This window comes from Hylaeus volcanicus, chromosome 6, assembly GCF_026283585.1.
Source record: "Hylaeus volcanicus isolate JK05 chromosome 6, UHH_iyHylVolc1.0_haploid, whole genome shotgun sequence".
NCBI classification, from domain to species: Eukaryota; Metazoa; Arthropoda; class Insecta; order Hymenoptera; family Colletidae; genus Hylaeus; species Hylaeus volcanicus.
The window spans coordinates 25,787,073-25,807,984 of NC_071981.1; the positions used below are offsets into that span (position 1 = coordinate 25,787,073).

At 39.1% G+C, this 20,912-nt stretch overlaps 4 protein-coding genes across 9 annotated transcripts in view; 3 read left to right on the forward strand and 1 right to left on the reverse strand.

Annotated features, from left to right (window-relative positions):
• Positions 1 to 20,912, reverse strand: part of LOC128878519 (uncharacterized) — a 46,341-nt gene that overhangs the window by 21,057 nt on the left and 4,372 nt on the right. The window lies entirely within an intron of this gene.
• LOC128878514 (forkhead box protein N3-like) lies at positions 9 to 7,856 on the forward strand. Its single transcript, XM_054126780.1, has 6 exons — positions 9 to 138; positions 2,333 to 2,742; positions 2,830 to 3,263; positions 3,491 to 3,794; positions 3,901 to 4,006; positions 4,093 to 7,856. Exons 1-6 carry the CDS (start codon positions 32 to 34, stop codon positions 4,367 to 4,369), a joined length of 1,638 nt encoding a protein of 545 aa, XP_053982755.1. The 5' UTR covers positions 9 to 31; the 3' UTR covers positions 4,370 to 7,856.
• Positions 9,208 to 19,027, forward strand: LOC128878508 (interference hedgehog-like). Of its 6 annotated transcripts, XR_008457424.1 has the most exons (8): positions 9,208 to 9,444; positions 12,848 to 12,928; positions 13,071 to 13,316; positions 13,410 to 14,390; positions 14,605 to 15,447; positions 15,538 to 15,663; positions 16,472 to 17,769; positions 18,540 to 19,027. XR_008457424.1 is itself a non-coding variant. In XM_054126769.1 (7 exons), exons 2-7 carry the CDS (start codon positions 12,859 to 12,861, stop codon positions 16,720 to 16,722), a joined length of 2,517 nt encoding a protein of 838 aa, XP_053982744.1. In that variant the 5' UTR covers positions 9,208 to 9,444; positions 12,848 to 12,858; the 3' UTR covers positions 16,723 to 19,027. The 6 variants fall into 6 exon arrangements, 5 of the variants coding, with proteins under 5 accessions (XP_053982744.1, XP_053982746.1, XP_053982745.1 ...); XM_054126769.1 differs by having other exon boundaries at positions 16,472 to 19,027; XM_054126771.1 differs by having other exon boundaries at positions 15,538 to 15,653; positions 16,680 to 19,027.
• Positions 19,179 to 20,179, forward strand: LOC128878526 (uncharacterized). Its single transcript, XM_054126813.1, has 3 exons — positions 19,179 to 19,637; positions 19,832 to 19,968; positions 20,042 to 20,179. The coding sequence occupies exons 1-3, from the start codon at positions 19,493 to 19,495 to the stop codon at positions 20,108 to 20,110; spliced, it is 351 nt and encodes a 116-aa protein (XP_053982788.1). The 5' UTR covers positions 19,179 to 19,492; the 3' UTR covers positions 20,111 to 20,179.

Below are 20,912 nucleotides of genomic sequence, written 5' to 3' on the forward strand. Positions count from 1 at the left end.
ATGCGATACAAGATGTTTCGACGACCACGTGATGACGTCAAAACATGGCGTCTCAATCAGCTGGGTGTTGTGTAGAGTGTGCTTGAGATGCCCGTCTTTAGAAAACCAACGAAGACTGCCGTCTGTCTACTCGAATACGTGAGTTTTTTTCAAAAAGCTTCGCACCGCTTCGTTTCTCGCGTCTGCTCGCAGGTGACAGGATTTAAACGTGCAACAATAGACAAACGCCAGACTAAAAACCAAAAAGACGCAAAACGCAGTTTCATTTGTTAAACATTCCGAGATGTGCGGGGCTTTCGTCGAAAAAATTTCCGGAAAATAGTGAAAATCTTCGATACGTGTCGCGAATTGGATTATTCGTTCGCGACATCGCGAGCAAGAGATTTCGTTTTTCCGATTTTTCACGCTCGAAACGTAAAAATACATAAAAAATATGGTTGATTCAGGAGGTTTTTCTTTATACGGTCGTGTCTTGCTTCAACAAATTCGTGTGCGAGAATATATTATTCGTGATCTTCGGACGATACGAAAAAGAAATTCTTTTCGAACACGATGTTGATATTGTGCGTGTAAGCGATGCCGTGGCCATTTTCATGTTTGCTCCAGTTTCGTAATCATTATCAACTCCATATTTGAATTCAACAAGTATCGCAGTGGCATGTTTCGCTCGTTCTCGAATTTTTCCGTGTCGCTTCACGTGGCATCCCTGATACGATTTTCGTTCGTTTCCTTCGCATCTTCCATCCAAGAAAATCGCGACTAATGTCTCGATACAGAATTAACGAGATTCACAAAATCGTATGTCCGCGAAAAAATTTGTTTTGTCACGGTTTCCACGCGTCGATTTCTGTTCCAACTGTTTTTACCGATCACGGACACGCGAATGTTCGAATACCGCCCTTAAAACATTCGTGTCGCGTTATGCTAATAACAAGGACGGAGGAAACATGTTGCGAAAACAGACTGCACCGAGTGGACGCCATTTTTTTCGAAAACGATTTAAATGTAAAATATCGCTGGGGAAATTTATTTAAAATGGGCCACGCACCGAGTACCTGCGACACAGTCGAGCAAACCGACGGATATCGTAGAATATATCGAGGTACACATCGATTCCCTTCAAGTTTATTTTCAGATCCCAATGTGTTCCTGATAGCACGGCCATTTTGTCGCTTATTAGTGGATAAACAAATGACGATGTTGGTAGTTGGGTTCGAGGCTACAGCGCGTCATATGCGCGGAAATTCAATTTCACTGGCTACGCGTTCCTTCCTTAATTATAGTATTTCTATATGATGCCAAAAATAGGAAACTCGCAAACAATATTTAGAATTATTGTTTTCTCTTCCCTTTTTTTGTCTATCATTATCTTTTCCATTCAACGTAATCCTTTTGCGCACCATTGTAAAGTAGGTACACGTCGACGATACTTTTCGACAGAGTTATTTCTAAAACTCGACAGTACCAAACATTTTATTCCCCAATAAAAGCCTCTAATTGCAATGCTTTAAATCTGTGTTTCTCAAATTTCATCTTCCCAACAACACCTCTTTCTCAAAGAGAATTTCTTTAATTTGTTAACCCTTTGGAGTTGAATTAAATTATTACTATTTATTTAAGATATTTTAAACCTGCTTTTCTGTCACGAAAACGTCGTCGATACGGTCGGCCCCCTTATACGCGTTATAGGAAATCGTGTTATGTAAGAATTTTCCTCGTACAACGCGAATAAATTATATAGCGTGTTGTATGAAAATCGCGTTATATGAAAAAGATGGTCGCGATATGGTCAGCGTGTTGTAGGAACTCGTGTTTTACGGAAATTTACCGTAACTCGATTCTTAAATCAAGCAAAGTCGGTGCGTTCGAGAAACTAGGTGTAACCACGTTGCTAGGATTACGAGGAAGCTGTTGCTTGGCAACATCATTCTGCGTCCTATGCGTCGTTGCCGGTCGAATCATCGACGCTTATCTCTATATCTCATTTCGACGATCGAACGTTTTTTTCTCTTTGATAATACATTTTCTTTCCTTTCCTTTTCTTTTTTCTAAATTTACTTTTTAGATAAAATGTAGGGGGTGAGTGTAGACAAAAGAGACAAAGTGATTTTAAGTAATCATAACTGTTTCACTGTAACGTTAAAAAAGTTGCGTTGTCGCGCGATAATAAAAATTGCCTGAAACTGGTAGTTAACGTAAATATTGGCTGACCGCAGTGCCAGTGAACACAAGATGCATTATATATTACGTTATGTAACCGCGTAACATATTTTTTTTTATCTATGAATTGCCTTTCAGACACGATCTAACCGAATGTCACTTTATTTTACAGTGACGAAAAAGTTACTCGACGCAATATGCCACCAGATAGACCAGATGCTTCCGGCGTAGAAACAGAAATAGGACTGAATAGTACGCAAGTCTTCAGTTTTGGAGAAACTGTATACACAATGAAAGAAAAAGAAAACACCAGTGCTTTTGTCGAGACCAATTCGACCGATGAACTTCATGGGGAAATTTCAATGTCTGAAAAGTCCATGGAAAAGAATAGCCAGTTAGATGACGATTTGACTTCTTTGAGTTGGCTTCATCAACAAAATCTGTTGAAGGGTTTGGATATCTCGAATCCCTCCAAAGATATAAAAAACGAGAATGTATTGAATAACAACATTTGCGACGACATGGCAGAGTTTTCTGAAAACACCAATTCCATTTCAAGTTTAGATGATGGCTATTGCCCAGGTAATTATTGTTTGCTCCTGTATTATATTGTTCCTTGTTATACTACTAATTAAATATCGTTTTCTTTCTTTCTCGTGATCGGAACAGATAATAATGGGAAAGTAAATAATTCGACATCGCATGAAAATAGTCAGAGTTATCAGCACACGAATAAAAATGGTCAAAAGACAATGCAAATCTTTCAGGAGTCGGTAAAAAATCACTACAATTCTTCACAAAATAATCAAACCAAGATTTCTCTGAGCAACAATAATCTGCCGGTGTCGAACCGCAACAAACACCCTACTCATATACCATATGATCCTCATTTACACAGGAACAGTAAACCACCGTATTCATTTTCTTGTTTAATTTTCATGGCTATCGAAGATAGTCCTGTAAAAGCTTTACCGGTCAAGGAGGTGTATGCCTGGATTTTGGATCACTTTCCGTATTTTAGGAATGCTCCTACCGGATGGAAGAATTCTGTTAGACATAATCTAAGCTTGAACAAGTGCTTCCGTAAAGTAGAGAAAGCTCCGGTGAGTATATCGCATCGCTAACGATTAATTACCTTTATCGTGCAGTCTGCGTTTTCCAGTTTTCAATTGAAAATATGACTCTTGTTTTAGATCGTATTTTAACTTAAAAAGCTGAAACAGCATTTTCGTAAATTAAATGCGAGCGCATGTTTTTACAATAACATATATTTATATTCGCCGTTTGAATTCGTAAGGGAAGAATGTCGACAGAAACTGCTTCTTTTCAGAATCTGGGCAAAGGTTCGTTATGGATGGTAGATGCTCAGTATCGTCCAAATTTAATACAAGCATTGTCACGTGCTCCCTTTCCTCCTCCCACTGCTCAAACTTTGTCTTCCCCAGAAAAACCGCAGAGAAAGAATACAAACACACGCCTTCCAGATCCTATTCTCTTCCCATACCTCTCCAAAAGACTGGCATCGAGCAACATTACCGATAACACGGAAACAGAAGTAGACAGCGATGTAGACGCAGCTGCCGCGGCTATGCTTTCTTTCAAACACGGTCCTATCATTTTAAATCATAATAAAGGTAGCGTATCACTTCCACAAGTTGCTATTTAATTCTTTACCCTTTTATTCAAAACTTTTAACTAAATATGAATATATTTATAATACTGCTTCAAATTTTGTCGCAGATCGTAAACGAAAATTAGCGGAATCTGAAAAGTTGGTTCCAATAATCACTAGAAGCTCTAGCGAAGACCATACGTATAGCTGTATTACCTCAGTCAAACAAGAGAGGTATGAGTATCATTGGGAATTATGCGTTGTAATTGTAACTACGTGCGAATTTAATCATCCAAGTACAGCTTGAAATTTTTCTTTAGCAAATATCCGAGCGAAGAAACGAATCCCGACTTCGACGAACAACGGAAGATAGCAGAGGGTGCGGACGCGCTTCTGAATTTAGCGGGTGTTACCACGGCGCTTAGTCACAGTAGAACTTCACACGTACAAGGTATTAATCCACCGTCAAAGTCCGAAGGCATGTCGAAACCGAAGAAGCGTTCGGCACCGAATGATTATTCGAATCTACCTGAGAAAAGACGTAAACATTGGCCAAAGTGGAGCGAAGAGAAGCGATATTTAAAGCAAATTGTATAAAACTTTCTGTTTCGTGTATGCGTTGAAGCATATCTCTCACATTTGTCTTTTTTTTTCGTGTTATGCGCGAACAAAAAAAAGAAACAATTCGAAATTATATTTTCAATATCGATTATTGAAACGGAACGGGGATGCGCAACTTAATCTTACATCGCTGACAATGAATTTATCGTCTTTCGAATACGACTAATATTAGCGAAGATTTGCATCGAAGTTATATTGCCATTTTTAGGCGTGTAAGAAGAAAGAGTGAGAAAAGCAGAGAAACGCTCTGTCGGCGGGTGCATTTCTATTTAAAGTAAAAACAAAACGACGGGAAAGAGGGAGAAAGAGAGAAACGGGGGGTGGGGGAATTGGCGATCGCTCAGGGTTTAGAACTCGCTATATGCCAAAATAAATTCAGTAGCACTAAGCAACAAGCAATAAATAGAAGGGTAGTGTTTAAAAAGTTACTTTCTCGACATGTTTACTAAGACATGATACAACTAAGCGGTTCATGGAATGTCAATGAAGGAAAACCTATCGCGTACTAAATAACGATAAACTTTTTAGACCTGTTGTGACGATTATACATATTAATTCATAGAGAGTTTAATTAATGATAATAGAGTTCTATATATTAGGTTTTTGTAGATATGTATAGAGATATAATTGATATCTATTCGATAGAGAAATTGATAATATATTTAAAAAAAAAAGATTATATATATATATATATACACATGTACATGTTATATATATGTACACGCGCGCGCGCACGCACGCACGCACACACACACACACACACGTTCATGTTTTACGTGCTCATTCATTACACTCGAAATACATCTGGTCATGTACACTGCTGCATGTGTGTATAAATCGTTCCCGCGAGAACTATCGATAACGAAAAAAAGAAATACAAAGTCTAGGTATTGCTGAACATGGATTTGAAATGAGGAAAAAGCTTATCATTTCATGCCTTTTTCTACTATCTTCGTGGCACTTGAGATGATTTTGAACAGTGCTGTATATATGTAGATTCTACAATGTATGCACAGACCAGTTTCAAAATTTTGTTAAAGGATCAATATGTATCGCGTCGAATTGATAATATTGATTGGAACGTAAGATTTAAGAAACAAGAGGTCATCCTATTTTTCTATTTAAAAAAAAAAAAAAAAAAAAATCATAATATTAAGAGCATTGTGAATACCTGATAAGTAATGAAATGTATATGTGGTAAAAAAAACAGAAGAAAAAAATTTAAAAAAAGCGGTATCGATGAAGAACTGGTCTTGTATACATTAATACGTAGTTCTATATAGAGAGAACGTATATTTTTACAGGGCACTGCCCGCGTGATAAAAGCTCTTCCTAATAATTTGCTAAAAACACAGTTCATTAGCTTAAACCACTTACTAATTGTAATCATAGTAATTTGCGTGACACTACAAACACAGCATGGTAGCGCAGCCTGAACAGTTTCATGTGTTTATGATTACACGCCATATAACGTAAAATTTCCATAAAAGAAATGTTTAAACTTTTGATTCGTTTAAATAACGAATGCGTATAGCGAAAGGTACTCACTCGGAGAACTTGGTTACCAATTTAAAATTACGAAATTTTAAATCGGAGACGTTTCTAGTCTTACGACTATGTGTATAAACGTAAACAAAAATATCACTTGTTAGGTCGATAATGATATTTAAGCGTCACAGTTGCAAATAATGATGAATTGTTAACCTGTAATATATGTTACTGCTGGCTCAGATATATTCAGACGCAAGACTCATAGTTATTGCTTTTACGAACGGTGCAATTTAGTTTAACTTATTAATAATACATTCTTTATTTGGCTAAGGTTTAATGTTTAGTTACTTTTCAAATTTTCGATTATTCACCACCTGGTAATAAATTTGTTAAGTCACGAATCGCGATCTTTCGTCCGCGAAGCAATGTAATATCTCAACCAACGGAAAATTCTCGTGTTTTAAATTTACGGTATGATAAAATTCTAATGTGTTATTAATGTAAAGCTTATAATTAATTTAGAGTAACAGAAAAATTAAAGGATCTATAGATGGGGCGCGCTGCCAAAACTTTTTATGTGATTGTAGCTAGTCAGCTACAAAGAAAGATCCAAAATAAGGATGCAAGAAAGAATGCCATTTTATGTACGATCAAGTAACTTCAATTTTTGAGAGAAATGTACATTTTTATGTAACGTAAAATTATCCTATTTAGCGTATAAATATGCTTTTAGAAGCACGTGTTCAAGGCTGAGCACTTTTTTCGAAATTTGTATACACCAAGCAAGACCAGTTTTTGTAGACTTTACGTTTTCTATTGTCTGTGATATTATTGCAAAGCTAAACATGCCTTATTGTAGTTGTTATATTTTGGTGGAAAAATTTGTTTAGAGCTTAATAAGTTTTATCGTTTAAAAAAGCGATGTTATCGGCACTTTCTGATATTATCAATTGGCATTCTTACTGACAACCTTAACATTCTAATCTAGATAGGGAAACTGGCATCTTCGAATTAGTAATATATTATGTATACATATATATAAAGGAATGTATATATGTGTACACATACATATACCGAAAATAATATCACAGTTTTCGCTATTTGTTAAAATTTTTAGTCCTAGCTTTTGTTTGCTACGACTGAAGATCTGTTCTTCCATGTAGTTTATTCTAATGTAATCAATTAGGGGGTGGGATGCCATTTATAATAATAGTAATCTAGCTAATCGATAAATTACAAATTAGAATAATCGATTAGCAAGAAAACGTAAAGCAATACACCAGTAAATCCTGATATCGGGCAGAATACTCTTAGTCAGCCGGTCTTCAAGAAACATTTATTTACCGATCACTGTAATACCATGCAGTTGCACATTGTGAATCATGTACAAACAATTTGTACAACATCGATTGTACGAGATGGCTCATTTGTCGAGTATTTTTACAAAGTATTACTGTATCGTATATGCAATAGGAATACCATTTCTTTTATGCGATCTTTTAATGTACGCAAATCATCGTTTAACAGAACGTTCAATCGTTCGATCCTGTTAATCTCGACCGGCTGACATATAAATAAAAAAATCATCGATAACTGAAACACCAAAAATCGAGTGTACGAAGCGAACCATATTTCATTGTATCGCGACTAGCCACGGACAATCAAAATGTAACATGGTGTTTAATTTGCTTCCATTACATGACATCGTGCCAAAACGCAGAAATCGTTTATTTTGAGGAACAGATGTTAATTTATATATGTATCTACGAGTTGTACATTGTACCAATTTTGTTGGCGTAATATGTAATATTATTATTAATAATTATATTATTATCATTAATATAATTATTACTCATTTTAAACGAAATACACTGTAAAATGTTTGTTAAGTTTTTGACCTTGCTTATATAATTGAGTAAAAATATTTAATATTTTAGATTGTAACCAAGACAGAACTTTATTAATGAAAAGAATATGAGAAATTAAATACGAGCTGATTGATTATTTACGTTTTCAACCTTCTCGATACCTACGATCGCGAACGAAACAATTCAATTAAAAAGTGTACAAACTGAAGATCGATTGTTACTAATCCACGTTACGTTACAAATGAAAGAGTGATAGAAAGTTGCTGAAGTCGAAATTGGTACGTTTCACGAATTTCAAAAGTAGCGCCATGCACAGAATATTGCATCCAGAAAAGTCACCGCTCGCTAAGTCGCTGTGAGCGGGTGAGCTTACAAATTTGTCCGCTCTCTGATACGAGCCACGGTATCTTTCTTACACCGTGTACGAGCCTATCATCGACTTATGCCGATACGGAGTTTAATACCAGTGGCGCCATCGGTGGGAAAACATGCAACTTTGTAGGAGGCAAGATAGTTCCTATGGTAACTGCTAGATGGCCCCACAAACTAATCAGTGGCGCCATCGGTGGAAAAACGGCCAAGTTTATAGCGAAAATAGTTCCCCTCGTGGCTTTAAGATGGGGCTATTGGTACCTTTTAATTAATTACTCTTTATTTTTAACAAATGCATAATTAATACGATTCATTGCTTCATAATACTACAATATATTAGTTTAGAATATTATTTAGACGATTATCTGCTTTTGTACGTGCTAATCCAGTGATAATTATCGACCCCATAGTTGATGGCGTCATCTAGCGGGAAGAGTGCGAACTAGTTTAGCTAAAAACTTGGGCGTTCTCTCACCGATGGCGCCACCGATTGGTTTGTGGCGCCATCTAGCAGTAACCGTAGGAACTGTCTCCCCTACAAAGTTGGGCGTTTTCCCACCGATGGCGCCACTAGTATCAAAAACCAATAGCAGTATAGTTCTGTGATTGGTTGCTACCAAAGAGCTCACAAAGCGGCTTAGCGAGCGGTGGCCTTTCTGGATGCACTCCATACAAGGGAAAAAGAATTTCACTTCCATCGAAATAATTTGCACACATAAAGTAATTTACTAGAAGCAAAATTCTTGTCCATTGCTTTGATTTAGTGCCCTCGTATTATCAGATTATGGTCAATTGTTCGAATTAAACGAACGATGTACCTGCCTAAGTCGTACCCCTTGCAAGCCTTTCAGCGTACAAGACCGACATTGCTATTCATCGAACAGTTGATAAAGGAAGAAAAAGAGGCCCTTGCAGAATCACACTTAGGAAAAACGCCCGAGTTTTGTCGCTGACAAATCTCTGTATTTTCAAGTTTGAAACGGAACAGGTCACGTGACGGTGAAGCACTGTACCAACCTGCACGCGAATACCTAGATCGAAGCACACCGAAGCACACCTCGTTACTATATACTTTATCGCGGTTCAAAACCTGTCGGTCTGCATTCCAGTGTGCTGGTGGACGCCAAGCGTCGTGTTCTATAGGAAATCGAACCGATCGAGACTCACCAACGATTGCCGAAAAGAAAAATGAAGTGATTCACCGGTACGAAATATAACAAACCCATCGTTTCCCTCCGCGAGGAGCATCGGCAGCAAGTTCACGGGAAATTCAAAGGATCTGAAACGGAAGGATCGTGCAGCCGGATCGAAAGAAAAAGGGTGAGCGTGATTCGAGCACAATTATATTTGTTTTCTTGCATCGTCGCCGATTTTTCGTCCTGGTTTTATTTTGGTGCGTCGCGAGACATCGTCCGGAGCTTCGCAATCGCGATCGTACACGCAAACACGCAGGAAACCGTCACAACAAAAACTGCTGATCGTTTAATGCGTTTGCTTATGGTGTCGCCCGTGGAAGATCACCTGCCGGAAGGGGTGAGCCACTGGTATTTTCGTTGAATACTCGAATGCTGAGTGGATGTGTATAGAGCGTCATTTAATTGTTTACACGTATACGCGTCAGGAATAATGATACACGATCGTACAAACTTTTGACAATTGATAAAATCCTCCTTCGGATAATACCGCGCTACTTAATGCGCCTGCGTTCGAATGTGGATACACGTTACGTACTTTTCCGATAAAGTTTAGTAAAAGTATCGGTGGGTAACCGAGAGGAATTCGATGGGAACAACTTTATAACTAATAAAGAGAAAGATAATATCGATTAATTTCTGTTACGGGTTTTTCTTTCGCAAGCACTCGGACTAGAATCGCTAGCTACGTCACTGAAAAGTGTACGAACAGCAATCTTTCCGGCGAAACACGTTCAAATATTATCGCTTAGAACGGTAAATATATCGATAGGGGGAAAAGAAGAGTTATCGGCGAAGGAACGAAATAAACCTATGTAAGCATACAAATGGATAACAAACAAAATCAAAGGCACAACGATTTGTATCGATGGTTCGACATCGAGTACTCGTAATCTCAATGTTAAAATAATTCTACCCATCTAATGCTATTGTCTATCGTAAACGAAGAGAAGATGCGATGATTTGCGAATGTACGTTTATTTAGAGAACGGAAAAGGGGGAAAAATATATTGCATAGTAGAAGAATTGTGCCCATCCGTGCTGGAATATAAGTGGCAGCTATGGGGAAGCAAATTAAAATAGCGTATGACACATATACGGCTAAATATTCTTCGCTCGTTTTGCTTTAGCGATCGCTGTGCATACCGAGGTAGAGAATCGAGTTTAGTCGTGCGTCCGTATCGAACACGAAACACGACGATGCGAAAGGAATAAAAGCTGTACACGTGATTAATCAACGATCGCCGAAAGGAAGGGTCCATTTCTCTCGAATCTGTTCGATCAACGGGAACCCGATCTTCCTGGTTCTTGTTTGTCGGACGTAACGGAACACTCTGCAAAATTATTATCAATTCAACATCTCCACTTTTCGGCCATGTATCAACCCTTATCTGTATAATATAGATACTTTTCGATAGGGGCGAACTGGCGAAACCAGTTGGAAATTTCTTGCAGCTAAGATAAACTGGTTGTACGAAATAAAAATATCGCATTTTAATATCTTAATCTTAAAAGTGTTTTTTTTTTTTTATCATACTTTCACGAGTCAGACTCGTGGACTGAAAATCGAGCCAGGATAATAAAAGTAATGGTAAGCCTGTCCGAATAAATATCACGTTTCGATTCTTCTATTATTCGTATGAAAATTCGTGCTCGTCTTGTGGTGGGTAAGAGAAGATGGATCGTGAAAGTGGAACAAGAAAAGTTGTCGAGCCTCGATCGGCCATGAGGATCACCGCCGTGTAAAAAGGATTTCGGAACTCGTGGTCTCTGGTCAACGACAGGTTGTAGAAACGAGTCTAATTCTCTGGTTCAGCTGTTACGATTCGTGAGCGCGCGCGCGCGTGTGTGCGTAACCCTGGTGGCATTGGCTCGCCGTAAGGTTAGGTTGCCACGGAGCCATCGTTTGGTCCCGCGAGCCGAACAAGGGAGGGGGATTGACAACCACTGCTTTGGAATTCGAGTTCTTTATTTTTACGAGAGGCAACGTCGGAAACCAGCCTCTTTCGAGCCCTTCTCACCTGTTACATACCACCAGCATTTATGCTACCATTTAACCAGAAGTTAAGAGTCCTCCCATACATAAAACACGTTAAACTGCCTCGCGAATGGGCTCTCGAACGTGTACTTTTTGCGTCGCGATTTCGACTCCGATGAAAAATGCTTCTCCGGTTCGACGACAGCGACGAATCTTTCTCTGAACATTTTTGCTTCTTACCCGTAACGAACGCGACCCGAGACAATTCTTTTTCTCGCGTTCTCGTTCAAAGTACAATGGACAATGAACAAACGAACAAATACAAGTTAAAACCTAGGGGCGTGTGTCGTCCTGTAAACACGTATACCTGGCTGAGGTCCCGATCAAACGATCGCGAAATTAATGCTAGGAAAACTGGTTGAAAATAAAAATTCCGAAAAAGGGTTAAAAATGTTGTTTTTTTTTTCTATAAAGGAGACCTCGAAATCTCATTTGGCATGGGATCCCGCGAAAGTATGCATCGCATACCGACGCGAAAATAATCAGATGGAATTCACTTGTTCGTTTGAGTTGCTGGAAAATTCTTAGGGTCGAAACACATTCGAAGATTGAAAGGTAAGTAATCGGTGGAAAGAAAATTCTTATTCTCCGCGTATGAAAGTGTCGCGTGGGCGAATGATACGGTGTGCCCCGTGAATGGATCTGCCTACGTGTGGCGCGCGTGTTAGCCAACAAATAATTTCCATCGGTGTTCGACGTGTCGGTACGGTTCTCTGATCGTCACTCGTGACGGTCAGGCGTCCGCACGTGGGTGGAAAGCGGTCGAACGACGGTTTTCATCACCGTATACGGTCATTTTCGTATTGTCACTGTGGCACCTCTGGCTTGTTAGGCTTTCTCAGCACGCAGCGTTGCGGAAATATTAACTAAAAAACGATTGTAATCAATGAAATAAAGATTGATTATGGTAATACTAATGTTATCGAAATAAAAAATATTCTCTAATTCAATTATATTTATGTCCAATCGTTCCAAGTCTGTACAATGTTAAATAAATATTTTTAATATTTATCTCTACGTCATTTCCATTGTAACGAACCTATACCTCTATACACACGTATAAGTCTGAACCTGGTGAAACTGGAGGTCCTTTCTCCCCTCGAAGCCTATCCTGTTCCTATCGCTAACCATCTTTAAGTTACTCGACTTCTTCCTATCGACCCAGCTCCCCCTTACTGTAAAAGCTGGCCTACATCAAATTTACGATTATAACAAATTGTAAATTTTGACCATCGAAACGTTTTCACGTGAACGAAATTGGCCGCGCGGCATTGTTATCAAAACTAGAACAAGAATGCGTTCTATTTCCATGTGAACTCTTCGCCGTTCTAAACTTAAACACGTTTGTCGGGCATTAATTTTAGTGGCGCCACGAGTCCCCTGCGAGTTTTGCATCCCTTCCTCGTCTCGGACAACGAGGTCGAAAAAACAACCGCGGAGAGTAGAAATATCCGAGTAATGCGTAACTAACTCTTCTCTTCCTTGATTGCAGAATGTGTCAAGATGCGACCAGTGCCCTCCCTATGCGGCGTCGTCACTGCTTTGCTACACGTCCTAGCCAGCTTTGCTTACGGTGAGTTCCCCCTTACAATTTCCCCCGTACGATGAAATTCGAATATCATTCGAGTAATATACAAATATTTTTAAACGATTGGAATACCGTAAATATTCTTCGAATACTTGAATCTATTAAATTATCGATGTATATTACACAGGGCAAAGGCAAGAGGTAGGCATGTCCTTTACCAGACATCCTCAACCTCTGGATGCACCGCTGGGCGACGACGTGAATTTCGAGTGCAACCTGAACCTCGCTCCTGAGCGATTCTCGTGGCGCCATAGGCCGTTGGGTTCAGACAAATGGTCCCATATGCCCAACAACGGTGGCAAAACCTCTCGCTACGTAGTGAATTTCGATAACGAATCGAAAGCTGGCGATTACCGCTGCATAGCCTTCTACGGTAAGGGTTTCGTCGACCGGTTATTCGTTATTCGTTATTCGCGACCAAAGCAGTTCAGCGATTAATCTGTCTTTCGTATCTCTCCCCTGGCAGGTACCAGTGGTTTAGCATCCGATCCTGCACGATTAACGCTCGCCACGCTACACAAGTTCACCGACAAGGCGGATGTCGTCGTAAACGTTGCAGCTGGAAATACCGTACCGATCACGTGTCCCGTGCCTTACTCAGCTCCGGAGGCTATAGTTCAGTTCTACAAGAACAACAACCCCATACAAAATACAAATGGCAAAACCATGGTCATCGAGAACGCCAAGCCACAAGACAGTGGGACTTATCATTGTACTGCTAGCAATTACATAACCAGTCAAATATACACCAGCAATCACAAAACGATACTGACCGTGCACGCGAATCATAAATTGCAAGCTCCCTACTTCATCAAGCAGCCACAAACAGAGTACAAAGTCCAGCGGGACAAAAACGTGACTTTGGAGTGCTTTGGCGGCGGTTATCCCGTGCCTGACGTCACGTGGATCAAGTTAGGTAGTTCGTTGCCTACAAATTCTGTAAAAACTGTAACGGGATTGACGATAATGAACGTCCAACCAGATGACCGAGGCGAATACGACTGCATGTGGATCAGCAACGGCAGGCACATCAGATCCGTGATCATATTGAAAGTAATGGAAGCACCGAAAGTGATCAAGTTTCCAAAGGCGTCCACGTTCTCCGAGGGTGGAGAGTTGGAGCTTTTTTGCTCTATAACTGGCGAACCACAACCAAAGGTCGAGTGGCTGATCAATGGGGAGTCTTTGATACCCAGCGACAGTTTGGAGATCAAAGGTTCCAGACTTTTCATCTCCGAGGTCGAGAAAAGACACGCTGGCATCGTACAATGCGTCGCGAGCAACGAGTACGGTTCCGACTCTGGCTACAATTTATTGAAAGTAAATCCGAAGCAACATATGGGCACAACCGAATCGCGACCAGACTACGGGATTCCTAATTCGAGACACAAGCACACGAGAGAAGGAGGGAGGAGACGAAGCAAAGAAGGGAAGCGAAAAGGCACTGGTAATTGATTGCATCATGCGCGCGGACTTATTTAGCGTAGCGTTAAAAAATGTATTAATGGAATCTTTTATCATGGGATGAACTAATATTTGGTTTTTAGATAGAATTATTTGTGAAAATTAAAAAGAATGTCTCAGATAAATCTCAAAGAAAATCTAATTTTATGCGTAATGTAAAATTTAGCCTCTTTAATAAACATGTCTGGCATTTTCAGCAGTGCTGGTGCCACCGAATCAACCCAACGTCACGAGACTATCGGACGTGTCCGTGATGGTGAGGTGGTCCGTGCCCGAGAACACGGGATTGCCGATCGAATTCTTCAAGGTTCAGTACAGAGAGCTTGGACAGAAGATGAACGGAAAGCAGGCGAAATGGATGACCGCTAACTCGGAGATATCGAAGCATGTGCGATCGTTCGAGGTGACCGATTTACAGCCCGAGCATACTTATCGATTCCGTATCGCCGCGGTTTACAAGAACAACGACAACAAACCCAGTCCCAATTCCGTGCGGTTCTATCTGCACAGAGACAGAGGAACCGAGCATAAAAAGATGCCGATACCACTGTTAACCAACACCGAAGCTCTAGGACCGCAACAAGTGCTGCTCGTTTGGCAGAATCCCGACCACACGGCGAACATAGACGGTTTCTACGTCTACCATCGTGCCTCTACCTCTGCGGGCGACTATATAAAGACCACGGTCGAGGGGAAGAACTCCTGCAACATAACCATATCTCATTTGCAACCCGACACGACCTACGAGTTCAAGGTACAGAGCTTTTCGGTGGACGCAGCTTCGGAATTCTCGCAGATTCTACGACAAAAGACGAAGAAGCAGATGATCGAATCTAACGATCACGATAATCGTAAAGATCACGGTAGTAATATAACGTTGGACAGTCGGGTGGGACCAGCGGACGATAGAAACGCTAACATGTACGCCATCATTGGCGGCGTTCTTGGCGGATCCACGCTGTTGGGTGGTTTGATAGCAGTCGCGGTGGTGTACAAGAGGACAAAACGCAAACAAAGTCGAGAATCTTCACAGAGCGAAGGTAATTATGATTTGATATGCACTAGGTTAACCGTTAGTTCGGATGGCGGAGATTATTTGACAAATAAACTAATACTCGTCCTTTCGACAGGCAAACCGATAACAAACGGAAGAGTTATAAACGGTGGAGTAACCGACTCGAAAATAAACATAACATCGAATCCGCTCGCTGGTCTCGATACGTCCGAAGATATAATACAGCCTAAGGTCGGTATTTGTAAGTAGCAATATCAATACTTTCGCTCTGTCTCGGAGAAAAAGAATGACCGTGTTGATTTCGAGGATAGCGATTTTTACGCGTCACCGCTGCTGTTCTTTATGCATTCGAGCGGACAAAATTTCTACCGTCCAAGGTCATTCAGTTTTCCCCTTAAAGTCAGAAGTACACCAGACGAACGCGTAAACACGCCTATCTTAATCGCGTACGTGATCACTTTGTACGCCTACGATCTTTGTACCAGTGAACATTCTGTGTGTGTATGTGTGTTCTGTTGGGTTGTAACCCTGAACGGAGTTCGACCTTCGGGAGGTTGGCTAGTCGAAGCAAAGTAGTGAGAATTACTTGGATCGTTAGATGCACAGGCAATCTGTTCTTACCACCTGCCCTACGAAACAACCAATCAACCTTCTTAACGCAACGAAAAGCTACCTTCGAACGATGCAATATCGGGAAATCTTGTACCCCCCCCCCCCCTCTTAATTCTTAACGATTTAACCAAGGTCTGCGATCAATTCTATATATTGTTAAAAAACTATGTGATATGTAATGGTAGAAAAATTGCGAAAGTCTGAGTCAGATGTTTATGGAATTTGATTGGAACTGATAAAAAGGTTGAATTGGACGGTTGAACTCCGACAGATTACAGCGGTACACCTCGAAATCTGGCACGTTCACCTCTGCGGTGCTTCGGGCCACGTTCTATTTCAAAAGCGACTTCCAATTTTTTTTTTTTTTTCTACGCACTATCCCGCACGCGACTGCATCTGTTTTGTTTTACATTCGACTAACGTGTTTCTGCTTTCAGACTATTCGATATTAAGGAGACTAGTCTTTTCTAGCTTTAGCGTTGATCGCGCGTGCTGCTCTTTAATTCTACTCGCTCTCTGCACTTCTCTCTGGAGCCGCTTTTCTTTCGTTATTTTTCCAAACACCACACACGTACGTTACCCCTTCACAACACGCTCACTGAGCCGATCTGAAAGAAGCGAACGAACACGCATGTTTCTAAACAGAGCGGGCAACAACAATCGCCGATGGAAATGGCCTCGTTTCTAAACGGGCAAAACAACAACAGCAACAACCATAACAACAGTGACACAGCTGGAACTGACGTGAACACGTCATACACTGAGCCCCCTCTGCTCCAGGGATCACTGCCTATCGAACAACCTCTGTGAACAGCAACCATAGTGTCGAAAATCAGTTGTCCTTCCAGGACACGTGTGTTGATTAGAATTCTGGCTACTTGTCCAACTTTTCCGTATTCGAATACTCAACTATCGCAACGATTCATATATTTGCCGAGTATAATCCGAATACTATTCGAATATGTATGTATATTCAATTCTTCGGAGATTATTCGAACAAGTACTCGAATATTCGACGTTTATTAAATTATTCAAGTAGTCCCAGCACTACGTAGCGTCAGTGTCGCGACAGATCGTAACGGTTCTCATTGTATGCAGGAAGAAGCGATAAAGACGCGCGAACACGTCCCTTCGACATGCTTTTTAGTGAGATTTATAACTTTTCTTATAGACTTTTAGTCACCTTTAAGTATCACATCGAACAAACTATTACAAGACATTTTACAGGTTGTCGTAATAGGTATGCTCAAATATTTCGAATAATTACTAGACACGCGCTCGATCGAGGAACGTATCCGACACATTCAATTCTACGTATTGAATTTTGCGCCCGATACTTTCTTAACTCTTCTGTCTCGAATCCACTTTTAGAATAAGCAAGAACGTTTTACATAAAAAATACTAGCCGGTACCACGACGAGGCGCATTTTTTGCGCAAAAGAATTTATTGAAAACTAGTCGAAGCAATTGTTTTTGACTCGCAAGCCAAGTTGTTGAACGAACGTATTGTTTTCGACTGTTGCAATAACGCAACTAATGACTCACCGTAAACAAAAAGAATTAGAATTACAAAATCTCGCTACTTATCGTATCTTCAAACGTTAATGACGTCAAATGGAATCATCGACAAGTTTATACATGAATTATTAGGCATTCCAAGGCAGAACTAACGTATATTATCAAATATTGGAAAATCTAATGAAAAGTTTATATGTGAAAGACCAGGTTTAATCAGGTAGGTAAAATGATTGGGACAGAAAGGGTTAAAGATCAAGTTAGCGAATAGGAGATTTGTGCTCGACTGCAAAGTATGTTTGTTGAAATTTGTACCTGCTCGATAAATCATTTTTTTTACACTCTTTGTGTACCCGTCGACTTTTCTAGTTGACGATGTTCAAGTGAATTTGAACGTAATTAAATCTTTGCGAATCACGCGAGCTCAGAACTGACGAATCATTTGTTTTGTTTTGTTCTCTTTTGTGACGTTTAACTCTTGTCATCGCATACGCGCGCAGGTTTTATATTAATTTTACACCAGGCAGCTTTTAAAGTTATCTACGTTTCCTAATTTAAATTAACTAGCGTCCATTATTTTATTTTGTAAATACGCGGAATACTAGTAGTTATGTCGTATTAAGATGCGAATGAAATTGTGCCTGATGAGAAAAGATAGCTGTGCAATGTGTTTTAAATATTATACACGCACGTTTTTCTTTTTTGTGTTATCGATGATATCGAAAGTGTTTGAAAATTTTTGGATCGTTGATATGACGTTACTCTTGCTAACTAAACTCCATGAATAGAAAGAGTATATCATTGTTTCGGTTCATTATCAACGTCGAAATTGGCAGCAAAATCGATTTTCGTCAAATTAGTACTGCATTAGTATTAATCTTACACGAACAAACGTTATAGAATAATAGAAGTAATCGAATCATACGTTGCTAACAGTATTTGTCACGTAATATCACGAAGTTAACTTGCAATAACAGTATTCTTTTGTAGCTCCGTGTTAGATGCAATAATTCTTTGGTGATCGATATTCCTGACGTTAGATCCTGATGTAAGATCTAACAAACGAAAGCCCTATGATTTATTAGTTGGAATTTCGATATCAGATGACGCGACAACGAACAACTTTGTAAATAAGTATTTGTACAATTTTTCGACTCTACGTCATTTTATTACATATATAGGATCTATCTATATATATTTATGTATACGTATTTTTAACGTGAAGTTAATTATTTAAATCTTTTGTACTTTCTGAAAGCAATTACAGCTATCTGTGGCGTAAGGAGATCAATTTGTGAGTGAACGAAGAAACAAATTTTTGTATATATTAGAATGGGTCAGATATTAAGCAGGAGCATATGTGCCTTACATCTTGCCTACACAAAAGAATGTTAAGATTAATTATTTATATATACCTATGTATGTATATCGACATTTTATGTACTTAATTTTTTTAATAAACATCGCTAAAAACACTATCCCGTATCGAGGAGTCGATAAACCCTAGAAATTTAAGGTGAAAATACCTCTTACAAGTAACCAATTTCGAATGTTACGGTAACGATCTTTTTCGAATTCAAAGTACCTGCTCGACCTTTCTAGGAAATTATTTCTAGTGTAAAATTCAAATATGAAATCGAGCAAACATAACCTCCACGTCGGTACACGTGCAATGCATTTTGCATGAGTTGAATGTTATTTGAAAAAATAAACACAATCAGTGGCGAATACAAAGGAGGAGCTCGAACTTCCTCTTCGTTAATTAAAAAGTCTATTAGCTAGTGTTCAGACGCTTCGAAATATTCTATCCTATTTGTGTCGACATTGTTAGTCTATTTTCATCTGAAACTTCGAATCTGTTCGGAACTTTTGGTTAGCTTTTCCTTTCGAACTCGTGAACTCGTCCAAGTTCGCTACTGAACGTAATTGGTTCGAATGGTACGATGTCTGTCAAGGATGCTATGAAAACATTTACGGAAATCATGCGGTCCTTGGATCTGGCGGATAAACAAATTTTTTTATCGTTCATTGCTGACAAATGGAAACCTGAAGAAGCGAAAAATCCATCTTTTTCAAGCAATAACATAGGTATACGATGAAAACCGTTTATTTCGTAAATGAAATTCTCCAGAACGATTGCAAACGTGTATACATACATTCGCATACCAATGGTACTTGATAGAAATGATAATTCTTCTATATCAATTATAAAAAGCATATAATATTCTAAATTTACACAGCGAATAATTATGTATAAAATAATCTACGATATTGTTTTATAGATGGATGTTGTAATAAAAATGATTTGCAAGAGGAACAAGTAAGAAATATAAAAAAAATTGCTGTGGATATCAGAAACAGAATACCATTCGATGGTATACTTTCATCGGAATGTATCATACCACCAACCATTGGAGAGGTATGTTCTTTAATGTCATAAAAATGGTACAGTTATATATGAAACTTTAACCAGAAATAAAAAATGTGGTTAGTTTGATAATTCTTTAGAATTCGGATTGCACTGCTGCATCCACAAAGCATATCGATGCATTCCTTTATGACAACAAGGAACTCGATGAACTTATAGAAGAAGGAAAAGTACACAATTTATACTGTGGCAATTGTGGATCAGAAGATGTAAAAGAATACAGTAAGAGAATATTGACAACAACATTTTTTAATTACAACTGTTCAACCCAAACTAAAAGATACCTTGTTTTAGATATCATATCGCATTCCATGTCAGTATCTGCAATGTTGTATATATTTTACAACGTTTTACCACCTTTGGAAGGAAAAACGTTACTCGATATAGGATCCCGTCTAGGCGCTGTTTTATACGGAGTAAATTATATTTTGTTCTTTGTCGCACTCTAAACCCTAAGTTTTACTAAAAAATATATTTTCAGGCATGTATTTTTTCGTCTGCTCGGAAGATCATCGGAGTTGAAATGAACGAAGAACTTTGTACGTTACAACACGATATCGTGCATAAATATAATATGAAAAATCGCATCGATATTATAAATAAGAGAATCGAAGATTGTTCAGAAATTGTACAAAATAGCGATATCATCATCATGAATAATCCATTTGAATTCTATGTATCGGAATCTGTACACGCAAAAATCTGGAAATTCTTGAAAGAAAACATTCAAAGAGGAACAATTCTAGTTACTAAGCCATCTATCGAAACAATTTTAGAGTGTTTAAAAACAGGAATATCGATAACCGAGTGGCTAAAACCCTACGAGACTGAACAGATTACAGACGAATCTCAAGTATTCGGATCCATAATTATAGACCCCGACGAACATTCCGACATTAATTTCTACAAAGTTCTGTAGCGGATTAACTAGAGAA

What these genes read in the sequence shown, in the direction of transcription:
- LOC128878514 (XM_054126780.1), top strand. Translation starts at nt 32, where the DNA reads ATGACGTCAAAACATGGCGTCTCAATCAGCTGGGTGTTGTGTAGAGTG. An exon ending in AGATGATGGCTATTGCCCAG is followed by an intron (nt 2,743 to 2,829) that starts GTAATTATTGTT and finishes TGATCGGAACAG; the next exon opens with ATAATAATGGGAAAGTAAAT. An exon ending in GTAAAGTAGAGAAAGCTCCG is followed by an intron (nt 3,264 to 3,490) that starts GTGAGTATATCG and finishes GCTTCTTTTCAG; the next exon opens with AATCTGGGCAAAGGTTCGTT.
- LOC128878508 (XM_054126769.1), top strand. Translation starts at nt 12,859, where the DNA reads ATGCGACCAGTGCCCTCCCTATGCGGCGTCGTCACTGCTTTGCTACAC. An exon ending in CCGCTGCATAGCCTTCTACG is followed by an intron (nt 13,317 to 13,409) that starts GTAAGGGTTTCG and finishes CTCCCCTGGCAG; the next exon opens with GTACCAGTGGTTTAGCATCC. An exon ending in AGAATCTTCACAGAGCGAAG is followed by an intron (nt 15,448 to 15,537) that starts GTAATTATGATT and finishes TCCTTTCGACAG; the next exon opens with GCAAACCGATAACAAACGGA.
- LOC128878526 (XM_054126813.1), top strand. Translation starts at nt 19,493, where the DNA reads ATGTCTGTCAAGGATGCTATGAAAACATTTACGGAAATCATGCGGTCC. An exon ending in TTTTTCAAGCAATAACATAG is followed by an intron (nt 19,638 to 19,831) that starts GTATACGATGAA and finishes ATTGTTTTATAG; the next exon opens with ATGGATGTTGTAATAAAAAT. An exon ending in TACCACCAACCATTGGAGAG is followed by an intron (nt 19,969 to 20,041) that starts GTATGTTCTTTA and finishes AAATGTGGTTAG; the next exon opens with TTTGATAATTCTTTAGAATT.